This window comes from Sarcophilus harrisii, chromosome 4 (genome assembly GCF_902635505.1).
Source record: "Sarcophilus harrisii chromosome 4, mSarHar1.11, whole genome shotgun sequence".
Taxonomy (NCBI): Eukaryota; Metazoa; Chordata; class Mammalia; order Dasyuromorphia; family Dasyuridae; genus Sarcophilus; species Sarcophilus harrisii.
The window spans coordinates 383,512,074-383,529,515 of NC_045429.1; the positions used below are offsets into that span (position 1 = coordinate 383,512,074).

At 36.5% G+C, this 17,442-nt stretch overlaps 1 protein-coding gene across 2 annotated transcripts in view; it reads left to right on the top strand.

The window, feature by feature from the left end:
• Positions 1-17,442, top strand: part of KIF26B (kinesin family member 26B) — a 612,624-nt gene that overhangs the window by 430,282 nt on the left and 164,900 nt on the right. For both annotated transcript variants that reach the window (XM_003767766.4, XM_031966991.1), the window contains one exon: positions 12-195. In XM_003767766.4, coding sequence (XP_003767814.2) covers positions 12-195 — 184 coding nt within the window. The remainder of the gene's footprint in view (positions 1-11; positions 196-17,442) is intronic.

Sequence of the window (17,442 nt, forward strand, 5' to 3'; positions counted from 1 at the left end):
TCCTCTTCCAGAGCTGCTCAGAAATTGAATCTGTCTTCCAAAAAGAAGAAGAATCGACCTTCAACATCATCGGCATCTGAATCGCCTCTCTTCTCTACAAGCTTCAGTGGGATTCTTCAGGCTTCCCCTCCTCCTGCTCCACCTTGTCTCTTAAGGGCAGTCAACAAAGTGAAAGATACTCCAGGTCTGGGCAAGGTAGGTCTTCCCATCTTGTCACCGCTATTTGCATGCAGGAATGAGGTCCAGGAGGAGGAAGAAAAGAATCAGAAGGGATGTGGCAGTAAAGGCAATTGAGATCTTTGTGGGTTGTGTTTTTTTTTTTAAGTTGATTTAGAAAGCAGAAAGGGAGATAGAGAGAAGGAGAAGAGAATGAAGGAAATCTAATAGGTTAGACACCATTCCAGTTTTTTCTTTGATTACATTTAGTTAACGGTAAATTGAGACCTTCAATTCATTGATATCTGGTTTGTTTTTGGTGGTGAAATGAGTCTGTATTGTTTTAGAGGACTGTTTACTGATAAAGTCAGGACCTAGAACCAGGGACAAAAGGCAGGCTACAGAGATTGAGGGAGGATACAGGAACAAGACATAGAATACACTTAATAATTTTTTTCTATGACAGCTAAGTAGTTTTTTCCTCCCCACTCCATTTTTTAAAAAAAATCACTCCATCTGCTATTATCCTAGAATCATGGTGGGATTTCTAGGGGGAATATTTTTAGCCCCATCTTTATGCTTGAGACTCAATACAACTTTGAATTGCCCCAAGCACTTACAAAGAAATTTAGAAAACCTATCTCAAGATCAGAATGGTTTGGCCAACTATGTTGGGAGTAACTAAACCTTTAAATGACTTCTCTAAAGTTGCTCTCTCTTCTGGGATGAATATCAGAGTGTAACTACTTTGGGAAAGGATTTTATTTTCTTTGATTAGTGAATGAGTTAGGAGCTATACAAGTATCCAGATAAAGAAAGAGGTGGATTTTTTTCAGGCTTTGGCAAGAGAGAGCATGAGCAGAAGCAGGAAGATGCCCTCCTCTGTGCCAACTCACCATTGACCTTGACCTGAAGGCTTCTCTTATTCCAGCTCCTGGCTTTTCTATGAGACATGGCTACTCACTCTAAAGAGGGTAGTGGTTTAACAATATGTCTGAATGGGCATTTTAATGTGGTCATCCACTACACTGTCCCTTAGTAGCCATATGAAATTAAGAAGATTGAGGGTTCAGAGGGAAGGCGATATTAAACTTTTGTATCAAGATTAGAAATTTTTATCTTTAGTGGATGTGAATCTAATCCTGTAGTCAGAGCCAACCCTAAGTCAAATCATGATGGAGTCAAAGTCTGTCCTTATTACTCTTTGTTTCTTTTTTTCCCTCTACTTATTTTTCTTCCAACATCCATTTCTCCTTTCTCTACCCACCCACCACTTCCCATGATTTTATATCCCACTAGAGAGGTGACACATTAATTCACCCTAATGTACTAAATTGTTCAGGTCTTAATCTTGGGAGGGACAACATAACTTCAAAATGTTAATTTTCCAGGAGATGATAGAAATTGGAGTAGTGAAGAAGAGATATTGATGTACTATAATGGGATCAGAGGGAGGAAGCAGGTATCAACTTCTGGTGATGGTCATGAGACATTTATTTAGTATTTGCTCCAGTTGGTGCCCCAACTCCTGTAGAAGGCAGACATGACATGTGTTTATGTATCTCCTCAGAGTGTTGTATATGTATATATACTTGAGTTGACACAATTTTGGAGTAGATTGTGATGATTCCGTGCTTTCAACAGGTATATGATTGCAAGAATCATTTTAGCATGTTCAGTTTCCTCTTCTATAAAATGAAGAGATTAAACTGGATAACTCTCAAGTCCCAGCTCAAGATCCGTGGTTCTCTAGTAGATTCCATTATTGTGATATATCTGGTAGAAGCTAGGAGTATGTTTCTTTGACATTACATCCTAGAGATCAAGAGGTTTTCCCACCTAGACGCTTTCCTGAAGTTTCAAGAGAGGAATAGAAAAGAACCAAGACTCCTTCCTTTCAAGATAGCAAACAGAAGTGTTTCAATAAGCAAGAAGGAGCATTTTCTCACACCCAGACAGATGCACATGTTGTCGGCCTCTCTTTTCCAGCTGAATTGTGTCAGTCTACAGTTACCAGATGTGGTGATAGGCATAATATGAAGTATGTTGAGCCAAGGAACATGACACAGTGCGAAGGGAAAAAGGAAATGGGAGCCAGAGGCAGTGTTACATGTAGAATATAATAGAAACTGTAACCTAAACTTGTTTCTTTAAAATATGTGTTAGTGTGTGTGTTTGTGTGTGGGTATATATGTGGTATATATACATATATAGAGACAATTCTAATATATGTATAAATATATACATATTATATATGTAATGTAATATATACATACCTATATAATATATATATATATATAGTTGTAAAGGTATAGATAGATAGATAGATACAAGGACTGAACCAAGGTTATAAAGACTTGTTGGTATTTCCTTTTTGTATGTAGAGATTCTATTTTTACATAATGTGAAAAAAATGTATTTTTCTGACATGTTACATAAAACACTATGTATTATTTGCTACTTAAGCTTACCTCCTTTTTGCTCCTGATGGTATCTTGTAATTAGGACCTAAAACTCTTTCACCCTCATTGAGGAATTCTTTTCAATTAACCATTATTGCATAATTTACATTTTAATATCTCAAAGAGGTAGGAATATAGCACAAAACAAAAAAAAATGTATAATGGGAGCTATATAATGGGCCTTTTATTTGACATGAGTGGAACTGACTTTAATTATTCAGAACAAGGATGGACTCACCTCTAGGGCTTAGGAAGTGAGATATATGAGTCAGCCATGAGGGGGACATCTTGCTAACATCAGTTCCTGGGATCATCCTGTGTGATAAAGTTCCTTAGGACTTTCCTTCCTCTAGATAATACAAACTCTAAAAAAAATCAATAGAACATAACTGAGGGCAGAGAGAGGGGCATAAGTAGGAGGTAGTATTTGAGCTGATGCTTCAGGTGAGCTAAGGATTCCAAGAGGTGGAAGTGAAGAAGGAGGGTATTCCAGGCATTGTGTACAGTCTGAACAAAACTTGGAGGTTAGAGATGGAATGCTATACACACAGAAAACCTCTAATCATCTAGTTTACATAGAACATGGAACATATGAGCAATATGAAGTAAACACACAAAGATAGGTTGAAATTGGGTTGTGAGGGGATTTAAATGCCAAACAGAAGCAGAACTATGCTTTAGGAATATCAAATTGATTTATGGGGAAGATGGATTGGAGAGGGAAGAAATTAGAGGCAGGGAGACCAATTAGTAAAGCTATTACAATATCCCAGGTGAGAGGTGATGAAGGTGGCTATATAGTGAAGAAGAATAGATATGAGACATTGAAGACATGGAATGGATGAGACATATTTGATATATTGAAGTTGAGGGGGAATGGAAAATGGCTCTGAGGTTGAAAACTTGGGGAACTAGAAAACTAGTGGTGTCCTGAGCAGAAATAGAGAGGCTATAAACATTTATATAAAATCTACTATATTTCAGACATTGCGCTGAACATTTTTTACAAATATTACCTCCTTTGATTCTGGCAAGAACCCTAGGAGATGGCTGCTATTATTGTCCCCATTTTTACAGTTGAAACTGCTCAGTGTCACACAACCAGTATAATGAAGATCGATTTTAAACTAGGATCTTCCTGAGATGCCTGTGGGATATCTTGAGATAACCAGCATGCAGTTGCTGATATGTGGCTGGAATTCTGGTGATAGGGAAGGGCTGATTATATAGAAGAACAGTGATCTGAAGAAATGATAGCTGGGCCTGTAGGAGTTATTGGGATCAAAAAGAAAAAGCCCATGGACAAGAGGATGGATGAGGAGAAGAGAGGAACAGAGTGAAGAGAAAAAGGAAAAAATGGGAAGGGGAGAGTAGGAGGCAAAATCTAGGATCCTAGGTTACATTCCTTCACACAAAGGGGCAGAAGAGTATGTGATGGAGATAATAGTGATATATCAACTAACACTAATGGCTTTGAATCTTGGAGTCAATTAAAGATAAAGCTGGGACAAGCCTTGAATATTTTAAATTTGGCTCCTCTTCCCCACAGTTACTTAGGTATTAGCATGCAACAATAGCTCCCAACCTTCATTGCAGCACATATGGTTTGACTTTTTAAAGAATGAATGTCTATGTCCAATCCATTCTGGGTGAGTGCTCACTTTCCTGACCTCTATCCCCAGCATATCCTAAAGACCATTTTTGTAAGAAGTTGTCTTTTCCTTTTCTCCAAGCTAAAAAATGAACATCAGCTGATTCTCACCAGAAGCCATTAGTCAGTAAAGATTTATTATATATCTAATCTGGATTATGGAAATAAATATCAATGTCAGTGAAATCTCAAGTCACTTTGAGTCTTTTGTGTCAAGGACTAAATTAGGCGCTAGGGATGGAGCATCAAAGAGACAGTTCCTGCCTTCATGGAGCTGTCATTTTTATTGGAGGAAACACTATACTCACAGATAATGAAATATGAAAGATATAAAAAATAAATGTGTCATAATTAAGAGGGAAGGGATACTCTTCGTTGAAGGAATCAGTCAAGGACTCCTTAAAGAGAGGAGCCCATAAGGGAGCCAGAGGCAAGTAACTTAACCTTGTTTGCCTCAGTTTCCTTAAGTGTAAAATGAGGATAATAATACCTCCAAGAGTTGTGTTTCAAAAAAGATAATATTATAATGCACTTAGCACAGTATTGGCTAATATAATATCAAGCAACATAATAGGTTGCTTGATAAAGGGTTATTCCCTTCCTTTCTCAAGTTTAATGTTAGGAACATGACACAGGTACTTAATGCATAGCACATTATTTAACTGTCTATCTGTCTGTCTGTCTAGCTATGTATCTATCCATTCACCTATCCACTCATTCATTTATCTATCTATCAAAATAGAGATTATAGGTGTGTATGTGTATACACAAGTAATACATATAAATCTATTTTGTTGTACAGTAATTTTTCAGTTGTGTCTGTCTCAATTGAAGTTTTCTTGGCAGAGATACTAGAGTGGTTGGCCATTTCCTTCTCCAGCTCATTTTACAGATGAAGATACAGAAGCAATGTTAAGTGATTTCCCCAGAATCACACAACCAGAAAGTGTCTGAGACCAGATTTAAACTCAGAAAGATGAATTTTCCTGATTCCAGGTCTGATATTCTATTTACTTTGTCACCTGCCACATACATATACACATATATGTACATGTACACATAGACACATTTCCTTATACAACATATTTTACAGATGAGGAAATTGAGGCAGACAGGGTTAAGTGATTTTCTCAGGGTCACACAGCTAGTAAATGTCTGAGGCCAGTTTTGAACTCAGAAAGATGAGTCTTCCTGACTTAAAACTCCACAATCTGTTCACTGTGCTATCTAGCTTCCCTAATTCTAGTACTCTATTTCTAATATAAAGAACTTTTATTTTTTCTGTACAATCCTCTCCTAGCTGGGTCAAAACAGAACAAGAGTTGCAAATACTCTCCTACCAGTGACTAGATCAGGCCACCCAAGCTTGCTCAGCCATTCATTTCCAGAGGGAAATGAGACCTCCAATCTTGGTAGGGCAGCCCCCAAAAGGATGTTTTCTTAGATTCCACTATTGGTCTCACAGAAATAGACTAACTTGTCTGGCCAGACAATCTTTCTCCATAATGTGTAGCAGCTGGAGCCATCATACTTATTTCTCTCCAAATCCTTAATTTTAAATCTGCCTCATATTTAGATCTGTTCACTGAGCTAAGGGTTATTTTGTTTGTGGTTAAAACAATTTTAAAAAATAGTACGGATAATCTCACACTAATTCCTTGACCCATATAAGACCTCCTGCCAGCTAGATTGGGTTTAGCTATAACTAAGATTACCTTGGTTGAAACTTACTTGGTTAAAATGTAGGCACTGGAAAGGAAGAAGAGAATGAGCATCCCTTTGAGCAGATTTATTCTTTTTTCTCAATATTAGTGTTGTTAGACACACGACCTTGTTAAGATTAAATCTGGGTGACTTTGGAATGGAGGAAGAAGACAAAATTGACTTATCTTAGTCTCTAAAAGGAGATGAGAGAAATCATAAAAAAGAAAAATAAAAAAATAAAAGGTACTAATGCATGTAGTGGTCTCTTGTGAATTTTATACTGGGAAAAAATAACCTTGTCTCAGCGTTTTAAAAAAGAAAAACATTTTTGTTATCAAGGTTTATCTATTCAAAGACACTTATTAGATATTTGCTTCTTGCAAAGAAAGCGTTATAATATGAGGAATCTACAAACACAAATAATATATAATCTTATATGTTAAAAAATTGCAAGAAAAAGAAGATGATACAAAGGAGATAAGAGTTCAAAAGTCATGAAATATAGTTTATAAAGAATGGGGGGGGGAAGGGAAGGAAAAGGAAGAAGCATTAGATAGTGCTTACTATAACTATTACTTTGATCCTCACAACAGCCTAATGAGATAGGTAATAAACAATCAGAGATCATATGGAAGTATGCCTCAAATTACTTGGGCAACTCAAAACAGCTCTGACATCTCACCTCATATCCATCAATATCATAAAGATGGAAACAACACTGGATGATCTGTGGAAACATAGCAACCACATTTGATATTGTTCTTCATTCTCAAAGAGGAATAATGACATTATGAACATTATATCTTGACTTGTGCAGTGAATTCAAATGAGACAGAGCTATACAAAATCTTCAGTCTTCATTTTGTCTTCCAGTAATTAGAGTCCAGTGGCAGGATCACATATAACATTATTTGTGACATTACTACAATACTGGTAGGAAATATATTGGGTTAACTATTCTGGAGAAATAATTTGGAATTATTTGAGAAGTCACTCAATTTTTCATATTGAGGTATTCCACTAATGAGCACAGATATCAAAGAGATCAAAAACTGAGGGAAAGTTATCATATATACCAAAATATCCTTACCAGGTCCTTTTAAGTGTTGTATAGTTGGATAAAAACTGTACTTACATTGATTAGGGAAGAGCTGAAAAAATTGTACTACATCAGTGTGATGGAACACTATTGGACCCTAAGGAATGACAGCTGGAAAGAATTTAAAGAAAAAAAGAAAAGAGGAAAGGAATAAGCATTTATATAATGACTACTATGTGCTAAACACTTCTCTCCCCACATATCTCTTTTGAGCCTCACAACTCTACAAAATAGGTCTTCTTATTTGCTTCATTTTGGAGTTGGGAAAACCAAGGTAAACAGAGGTTAAGCGATTTGCCCAGGATTACACAGCTAGTAAATGTCAGTGGCTGAATTTGAACTCAGGCCTTTCTGATTCCGCTACCTAGCTCCCTAGGAGATGTATGGGAATATTTATATAAACTCTATGATGCAGAGTGAAGAAGGCAGAACCAAGTCTCTTGAGCAGATAAGATGACTATTGATGAAAGCAACAGTGAAAAATCAGCCAAACTCAGATTCATTGTAATGATCAAACTTGTTCCCTGACAAATTTTCTCCTTGCTGTACAAAGGAAGGGACTGACTAACACTGTGTGAAGAACATTACCAAAGCTCTCATATGATTGGTATGGCATAACAGATTGTTATGACGGTTTGTCTTTACTACAAAGCTCCCTTATGGGCCTCTCTTTAAGGAGTCCTTGACTGATTCTTTCAACAAAGAGTATCCCTTCCCTCTTAGTTATGACACATTTATTTTGTATATCTTTCATATTTCATTGTTATATGCCAATGGCAAATTGGCTATGTATAGCCAATTGTTCAATTACTGTTTGTCTTTCCTACAAACAAGGATTTTTTTGCAAGGTGGGGAGCTATATTGGGAAATGATTATGGTTTGTAACTAAATGTATAAAACTTTTAAAAATTAAGGGCAGGAGACAGAAGCATCAGTGGCTAAGAGAACACAGGAAATATGAAATCCTGCTTCACTTCATTGAATCTGACTACTTTTATTTCTGCTGATCAAATTCCATTGAAGTTCTTTTTTTTTTCTTTGTCTTTATTATCAGATGAGGAACAGGAAGGGTAAACAGTGAATTCCACCTTAATTTGATCAGATTTCTGATAGTGACACTTATTAGTACATTTAAGATTCTCTGTTTCCTGACTTTTTTTTTTTTTTACCACAAACATTTACTGGGTGAAACTGACTGGGTTGCAGTTATTATGGGATGAACAAAGGCTTATCTAGCTGAGGCCAGTGGCATAATCTTGCATTTTCTCCTTCTCAAAACCATTCCTGGCAACATCTAACTCCTGTTGCAGTACCAAGAAAATTTCTCATTTGTTCTCCTGAGGATTCCCCAACTTAAAACTCCTACTATATCTCTGGTCTATTTTTTTAATCAGTTCATTTTATTTCTCAATAGAGTTCTAATAGCCTAATCTTGCTAGCTCAGCCTGCTGTGAAGTTGTCACTAGATTCTCAAGATTTTTGCCAACAGCCTATATGCTCTTGGTGTGTTCTGTCAAGATGGAGAGAATTGGGATATTTGTCAAGTAAAGGCCTACAATATAAGAACTAGCTAGCAGAATTCTGAGAGGCACAGCATAAGATCATAGGCATCCAATTCCAATAGTCTCCTGATGGAGAGAACCATCTGTACCCAGAGAGAGAGAGAGAGAGAGAGAGAGAGAGTCCTGTGGGGGCTGAGTGAATCACAACACAGTATTTTCATTTTTATGTTGTTGTTGTTTGTTTGCATTTTGTTTTCTTCTTCATTTCCCCCTTTTTTGATCTGATTTTTCTTGTGCAGCATGATAATTGTGGAAATGTGTATAGAAGAACTGCACATGTTTAACATATATAGAATTACTCACCGTTCTAGGGGAAGGGTTGTAGGAAAGGGAGAAGAAAAAATTTGGAATACAAGGTTTACAAGGGTGAGTGCTGAAAACTATCTATACATTTGTTTTGAAAATAAAAAGTTTTATAAAAATAAGATCATAGGTATGACAGGATCATTGTTCTGTAGCTAAGATGGTTTGGGACAATAAAACTCAAGTCAGAGAGGCTGTCATGTATCCAAGTTTATTTGGTTGACCATGTGGTGATGACTGCAACAAGCCTGGAAAACCAATTAATAATCTGTAGAGAGGGGGGTGATCTGTATCAATAAGACAGGATATGAATAAAATTAAGCAACTACTGTATGTATCAGACATTCTATATTAATGAATGAGGACCCATGCTGATGCAATCCCAGACTCCTGGAGTCTTTCAGTAGGACTAACTGATTCCTGCAGGTTCCACCATTTTCCCTGGTCCTAAAGACCTGTCTGGTTTTAAATCACAGCCATACCTATTGTCAGTTAATTATATTTTATTCATTGCCTATTATGTGCCAGGCATTGTGTAAAGTGATAGGGATGCAAGGAAAAGTATAGTTCCTGCTCTCACAGGGCTCACAGTGTAATGTGGAGACAAGATTCAAGCAACTATGTACAAACTGAAAAAAGATCACCTGGAAACAATCAGAAGAGGGAAAGCCCCAGATTTAAGAGGGATTGGGAAAGTTTTTTTTTTTTTAAATAGAAGATAGCATTTTAGCTAGACCTTGAAGGAAATCAGTAGTTGGCAAAGGGAAATCAAATAATACAAGGACTACTCTGGTACAAGGAAGAGGAGAATTTCACAAAGCAGTCCCTCACTACTATGAGAGTACTTGTTCAATAACCAGCATATAACAGCATTTCTAAGGCAGCTAGGTGTCTTCATGGTGCATAGAATGCTGGACCTGAAGTCAGGAAATCTCATCTTCCTGAGTTCAAATCTAGCCTTACATATTTAATTCTGTTTGCTTCAGTTTTCTTGTCTATAAAATGATCTAAGGAAGGAAATGGCAAACCATTCCACTATATTTGCCAAGAAAATCCCAAAATAGGTCAGCTACTACTGAAATAACTGAATATCAATTGGTATTTCTGTTAGAGTATTTAAGAGTACAGATTAGGAAAAGACATTTGGGCAGAAGTGATTTGGTGCTAGAGAGAGATCACTTTTGGTGGTAAGAGATTATAGGGGTAATAGAGTAAGCACTAGAGAATGGATGTGCTAAATAAGCTTGGGTCTTTTTTTTAAAGGGCAGTTTTTTTTTCAATTAGCAAACTTTTATTTACTTTCCCTCTCACCTCCTTTTCCTTTGGAAGAAAAAGAAAACCCTTAGAACAATTATGCATAACCAAGCAAAACAAATTCCTACATTGGCCATGTCTTGTTTGAATCATTCTGCCTATTTAGGCCATTGCTTCCTTATTAGGAGACTAGTAGCATAGTTCAAAATCCAAGCCTTTCCTAAGTGTGAAGGGACATCATGGATTATTGTGAGGCTTATCCAAAGAAGATTAAGGTGTTTAGCCTAGAGGAGAGAAGACTGGAATAGGGGATGGTGAGGCCGGTGATAACCATCTCCAGATATTGGAAAGATATCAACACAAGATGTGGATTATAGTTGTTCTTTGCTCCAAGACACAAGCCTAGGATAATTGAGCAGAGGTGGAAGAGGAGATTTCAGTCTGATATAAAGAAAAACATCATTTCTACATTGGCTATATTTTCTTCCATTTACTGCTGTGACCCCTTGATGAACCAATTCAACTTTTTTACTCTCCCCTTCTCTTGAATGCCTTGCACCTTTGTACTATCACAAGTCATATCTTGGTAGGGTTCAAATGTGGTTTACTCCCTTTCCACTGATTCTATTCTTCTATTGTTGAATGGAGCCAGAGGAAATTGAGAAATAAATTGATGCCATTAGAGGAGAGATTGCTCTTCTTCCCTTCTGTTACCTTGTATCATTCTGTGCTTGGCACATATAAAATACTTTACATAATTTAAAAATCTTTCTCCATTATCTCCTTAACTTTAGGCTCTGATGAAGAGGTGAGCCTTTTCTTTGCCAAGGCAAACTCTTCTATTTGCATTTTGATCTCATCCCCTCCTACTTTTCTAAAATATTTCCCCCAGTATATTCCCCATTTCCTTTCTCTCTTTTGCCTTCATTCTCTCTCTGTCTACTGTCTTCTCTCCTGCTTCCTAAAATATCCCTGTTTTTCCCATTCTTGAAAAATCCTTACTTGGTCAATACCATTCCCAATAACTCATTTTCAATTTCCCTTTTCTATTAGGGATAAAGTCCTGGAAAAAACTATCTATCCTGGGTGCCTTTACTTCCTCTCTTCCAAACTCTCTACAATCTGGCTTCTGATGTTCTCATTCAAATGAAACTGCCCTCTCCAGAATTATCAGTAATCAATCAATTGCCAAATCTAGTAGCCTTTTCTCAATTGCAGTCCTCCTTGACCTCTCTACAACATATGATGATGCTATTTATCACCTTCTCTTTCTGGACACTCTCTCCTCTCTAAGTTGTCCTATTAATGCTCTCTTTTAGCTTTCCTAATATCCTAGAACTCCTTCTGAATCTCCATTCCTGGTTCTTCATCCACGTCCTGCCCACTAACCATGGCTCTCTTCTGGGCCCCCTTATCTTCTTTCTTATACTGATCCACTTCATGATCTCATTAGCTTTCGATGCCTCAATTATTATCTCTTTCCAAATCATTTCTGGGGTTATTGTATGAATCAAGTGACATAATAATTGTAATTAAGATGATAGTGTAAATTATTATGTAACTGTAATGTAAATATAAATTATAAAGCTCACCAAAATTAGATAATAAATGTTAGAAAATTATCATAAATTGTAAAGAGCTTAGCAGAGTACTGGATAAGCACTATGTAGATATTGTGGTTATTCTTATTTTATTATTATTATATCTATATATCCATCTCTAACCTTTCTCTTAAACTATAGTCATAAATCACCAACTGCCATTTGGATGTCTTGAACTAGATGTCTCGAAGTAGATGTCTCCTAGCCATTGCAAACTCAAGGTGCCTCACACAGAATTCATTATCTTTTCCCCAGACCTTCCCCTCTTATAAATTCTTTTTTACTGTCAAGGACATTACTATCTTTATAGTCACTCAGACTCAAAAGCTTGGTGTCATCCTTAACTTCTCCCTCTCATTCATCTCACATATCCAATTTGTAGCCAAATATTATTTTTACTTCATAGGATCATAGATGGATAGATATAGATTTGTCACATTCTTGCCCCTACACTGCTGTTAAGCCCTGTTCTCACCTCCATCCCACCTTCCACTGCTAAGTAAACTCCATTGATTGATTTCCTTTTAATCCTCCATGATCAAATATAAACTCTCCGGCATTTAAAGCTCTTTATAACCTGATCTTTTCCTACCACCCTAGGCTTCTTGTATTTTATTTTATTCTATATACTCAGCAACCCTAGAGCACTGACTTACTTGCAGTTCTATTCCTTTTTATTGGCTATCCTCAAATCCCAGAACGCTTTACTCCCTCATCTCTATTTCTTAGTTTCCCTGACTTTGCTCAAGATTTGGCCAAAATCTCACCTTCCACCAAAGACTCACTCTGATCCCTCCCTCTCCCTCCCTCCTTCTCTCTCTCTCTCTCTCTCTCTCTCTCTCTCTCTCTCTCTCTCTCTCTCTGTCTCTGTCTCTCTTTCTCTGTGCATGTGTGTGTATGTGTCTCTGTCTTTCTCTCTTTTCATGTATATAGATATTCATATCTATATACATATCTTTTATATGTATCTGGTTATTTTCATGGTATATTTCTTATTAGATTATAAATACTTTGATGGCAGGAACTATTTTCTGCACATAGTAAACACTTAATAATTGCTGTTTGACTAGTTGACTATTACCTACCTCTCCATTTTTTCCCATTTTATAGATAAGGAAACTGAAACCCAAAGTATTTAAATGTTAAAGCCATTCATTGGTGAGAGGAGTATATTTTAAACCTTTATATTGCAGATAAAATTTTCCAGAGAGATCTTAAATCAGTAGTTTTAAAATCTTTTAGTATCTTTAATCCCTGAATTTTATTGACTCCACATTTTAAAAAAATGTAATAGATGAGGTTAGTAAGGACATATATATGGAGAGAAAGTGAAAGAGGGTGTTAATGAAGAAAAATGAACATTCTAAAAGGATAGGAAATTTTCATGTGATTAACCGATGATTCTGGGGGTCCTTGGAATACCCATAACAAACTCAGTTGGGGTTTCAAATTAGAGACTGAGAATACAAGTTGAAAAATGGATCATACATTCACTAATAAATATCACTTAATCAACCAAAGATCAGGAAAAAAATGAGTAGAACACTGTAATAAATGTTTTTATCCTTTCAGTCTCAGAATACTTAAAAGATTACTAATATCAAGAGGGAATGGGAATAATAGGTGAATTTCAGCTAGTATTTCTAGCATCTTATCTATCTCTGTCTTTCTTTTACTAATGGCTAAAGGGAAGGCGAATCATGACTCAATAAAACTATCCCATTAAAATTGGATTGATAACAATTTTCTAAAGCACATGGTGGATCCAAGCTGCTAACTTAATTAGAAAGTTTCCCATTGTACCCTAGACAGAACAGAAAATGGTGTTCTTGCCCTCTGAATGAATAAATTGCATCACACAAAAAATGTTTGAATCTCTTAAAATTGTCTCATCAAATTCTATCCACCATGACATGGAGGGACCCCTCCCCTCCACATGTCTAGAATACTCTTTTCAGGGATTAATAAAGAATTATACCTTCAGAAGCACCAGTTCTCTAGTTCTTGTGTAGATAGAACACAAGGTGAAGCTATTCGTTTTCTGTGCTGTTGTGCCATGATGTCTGAAGAGGTAACCTTTCCATTTCATATTTTGACCTTCCTCTTTAAAACAATCTAAAACATGCCAATTATAAATGGTGTTTTAGTTCAAAGAGCAAAATATCTCCTAATTTGTGGTGGTTGGTCTCACTTATAACAAATCCAGTCGTACCAAAATAGCAGTTCACCTGCATAGTACCAAAGTCTCTTCAGAGAGCCAACTCTCCAGGACCATGGGATCACTGATTTGAACCTGAAAAGGACATTACAGGACAATTATTCATTTTTAGATCAGCACTGAAGCTTGGAGAGATTTGCTGAGTAACAGTTACTAAGTGTCAATTTGAACTCAGATCTTTTGACTCCAAATGTAGCACTTTCCTAACTCTACCAAACTGCCTTTGGAAATAAATGGAAGTTACACATTTATGTGGGCAGCTAAGTGGTGGATAGAGTACTGGATCTAGAGTCAGGAAGACTCATTTTTCTGAGTTCAAATCCATTCTCAGATACTTACAAGCTGTATGACTCTAGAAAAGCCATTTAACTTTATTTGCCTCAATTTCCTTATCTGTCAAATGAGCTAGAGAAGAAAATGGCAAAGTATTCCAGAATTTTTGCCAAAAATTTCTAAATGGGATCACAAAGAGTTGAATACAGTGAAAACTATTGAAAATAATAATATTTAGGCTCAATGAGAGGAAATATTTCCCAAGAACAAGTCTCCTTAAAAATGTTATGATCTATCCCTAGAAGCAATTGACATTCCCTTACTTGAGGTCTTTTGGGATTTTGTGGTATGGATTTTTGTACTATGTGAGATAGCCATGAACAAGAGTCTGAAAGATGGAAATTCTCTCAATGGAAATAGGAAAATTTAGAAAAGGGATGCTTTTATGCACCTAGAGAAAGGAGAGTGGGAACTGAATGTGGACCACAACATAGTATTTTTAGGGTTTTTTTTTGGTTATTTGCTTGCATTTTGTTTTCTTTCTCATCTTTTCCTTTTTGATCTGATTTTTCTTGTACAGCAGGATAGTTGTGGAAATATGTATAGAAGAATTGCATGTGTTTAACATATACTGCATCATTTGCCATCTAGAAAAGAGGTGGGGATAAGGGAGAGAAAAATTAGAACATAAGGTTTTGTAAGGGTAAATGTTGAAAATTATCCACATATATATTTTGAATAAAAAGCTTTAATTTAAAATATTAAAAAAGGAATGATTTTGGGTGGAAAGATCATGATATACATATATATATATATATATATATATATAATATACATACACATCTGACAATTATCAACATAGAAATGAACATTAAGAGCCATGGAAGAGTACCAAGTGAAAAAATGTAGATAGGGAAGGTCCCAGGCAGAACTTTGAAGAATAGACACCCTACAAGGATATGAAACAGTAAATATGCCTTCATTTAAGAAGTATCCTATATGTACTGACTGGAATCATGGGACTTGGATTCCAGTGTTACCTCTAATTCTCATTGCCTAGATGACTTTGGACAATCATTTGAAATCCCTAGACCTCAGTTTCATCTTTTTCATCTTTAAAATGGTGGTGTTAGACTATATGGTCTCTAAATTCCCTTTTGACTGTGGATCTATGATCCTATGATCCAAATAGACAAGAAGTCAGACAGGGAGAAAAAGAAAAAGAAAGGGGAGAGGGAGTGAGAGATCATGAAAATGTAGAAAAGAAAGAGTACCTAAGAGGAGAAGGGAGTCACTAGGGTCAACTATTTCATGGAAGTTAAGAAAGGTAGTGATTAAGAAAATAACATGGAGTCATATATGGAAGATGGAGGCAAGGCTAGGCAATAAAGGATGAATATAGAAACATGGTTTTATACAAATAGTGAAAGGAGTGCTAAAGTTCAGAATAAACTGAAGCTAATAACTAATAAAGGAAATGATGGCAATTTTTTTTTAACTATTCAAGGGCAAAGAAAAACAAGATAAGACCTCCTCTGGATGAATGAGGTAATTATTTAGTCAAGCCACTTGTTTTACAGATAATGAAAATGAGGCATAGAGATGTTATTACTTATCCAAGTTCATTATAATGGATGCTGCCTCCAAATCCAGTTCTTTACCATAAAGCAGCCTTGAGTGTTTAAAGTGCTTTGTAAACCTCTAAGGAATGTGTACCAGTCAACTATTATTAGTAGTAGTATTAATATTTGATAAACATTGTATTGAGTTCTAGAATATAGCGGAAGAGACTGAAGTGCTTTACTATTTGGTTATCCCTCTGATATCAGTACCATTCTTTAGCCATTTGCAATAATACTGTTAGAAAAATCACTCTTCAGGTCAAAAACTCCCTGTTAGGAGCATTGTCAACCTTCAGGTTTTTCCTGGCAGATGAGGCTGAAATTTGTGTGAGATAATTGGCTTCCCGGAGAGTGTGGTCCCTTAGCCCTTTGTGCTGAAGCCCTCGGATATTTCTCTAATATTCATGCTCTATCTTGATGGCCCTGACGGCTTAGTGGTCCAGGAGAGGGTGAGCATGTGCCCATGTCTCATTTTTAACACACTGAAGTATTAAACTCAGTCCCTAGGAGATTAGTTCATGTGAACAAGTCACCCTGCCATGCAGAACATCCATATTCATGTTACACCTTTCTCCAGAAGATCCCGACAGCCTTTTGTTCATCCTGAGAGTTGCCCCTGAGGTGATAGCTTGGGAAAGCTGTCCTTCCTCTCTAGCCAGCAGAGGTTAAGTCCTTGTTGAAGGATAAACTGATGGGTCCGTTGGTCATCCCAGTTGATACTGCAGTAGTCCACATTTGTCTTGAACAACAAATGCCCTTGTTGATCTTTTTTTTTTTTAATTTTGGTGGGAAAAATGCATGCCCCATAAACCTCAATAATGGAGTTTTATTTATTATTATTTTTTTTAGAAAGCTGCAGTTAAAACGTAGGGTTGCTAGATGGCGCAGTGGATAGCGGTGTCAGTTCTAGAGTTAGGAAAACCCAGCTTCCAGCCTCAGGCACTTACTTACTAGCCGTATAACCCTGGACAAATCACTTAACCCTATTTGCCTCAGTTTCCTCATCTGCAAAATAAATGGAGAAAGAAATGGCAAAATACACCTGAATCTTTGCCAAGAGAACCTCCAAATGGGGTCAAGAAGAGTCAGACACAATTGAAAAATGACTGAAGCCCCTCCATTCTATTTGAATTTAATGGCACTGGTTTAACTCATCTACTTTTCTCTGCTCTGTGCATAAGTGTTTAAAACATTTGCTGAAATGAATTTAATTGGTATAGGAGTAAGGGAAAAAGTTTTGGGAAAGGAGAGATTTGGGGGATTTAGGTGGTGTGAGAGGATGAAGTACCTAATGTCACTATAAGTTCTTATTGGCTGTGGGAGACCCTGGCCACCCGCAATCGGCCCTCAAACTTCACAAATTACACAACTTCTCTCAGTGTCAAGTTTTTCATCTGAAAAGTGAAGATAATAATTACACCTTTCTCTTAGTGCTTTTGTGAGTCTTAAATGAGACAATTTATGGGGAAACTAAATGTTACAATAAATTGAGTGCCCAATGTGAAGTCAGGAAGACCTGAATTCAAATCCAATCTCA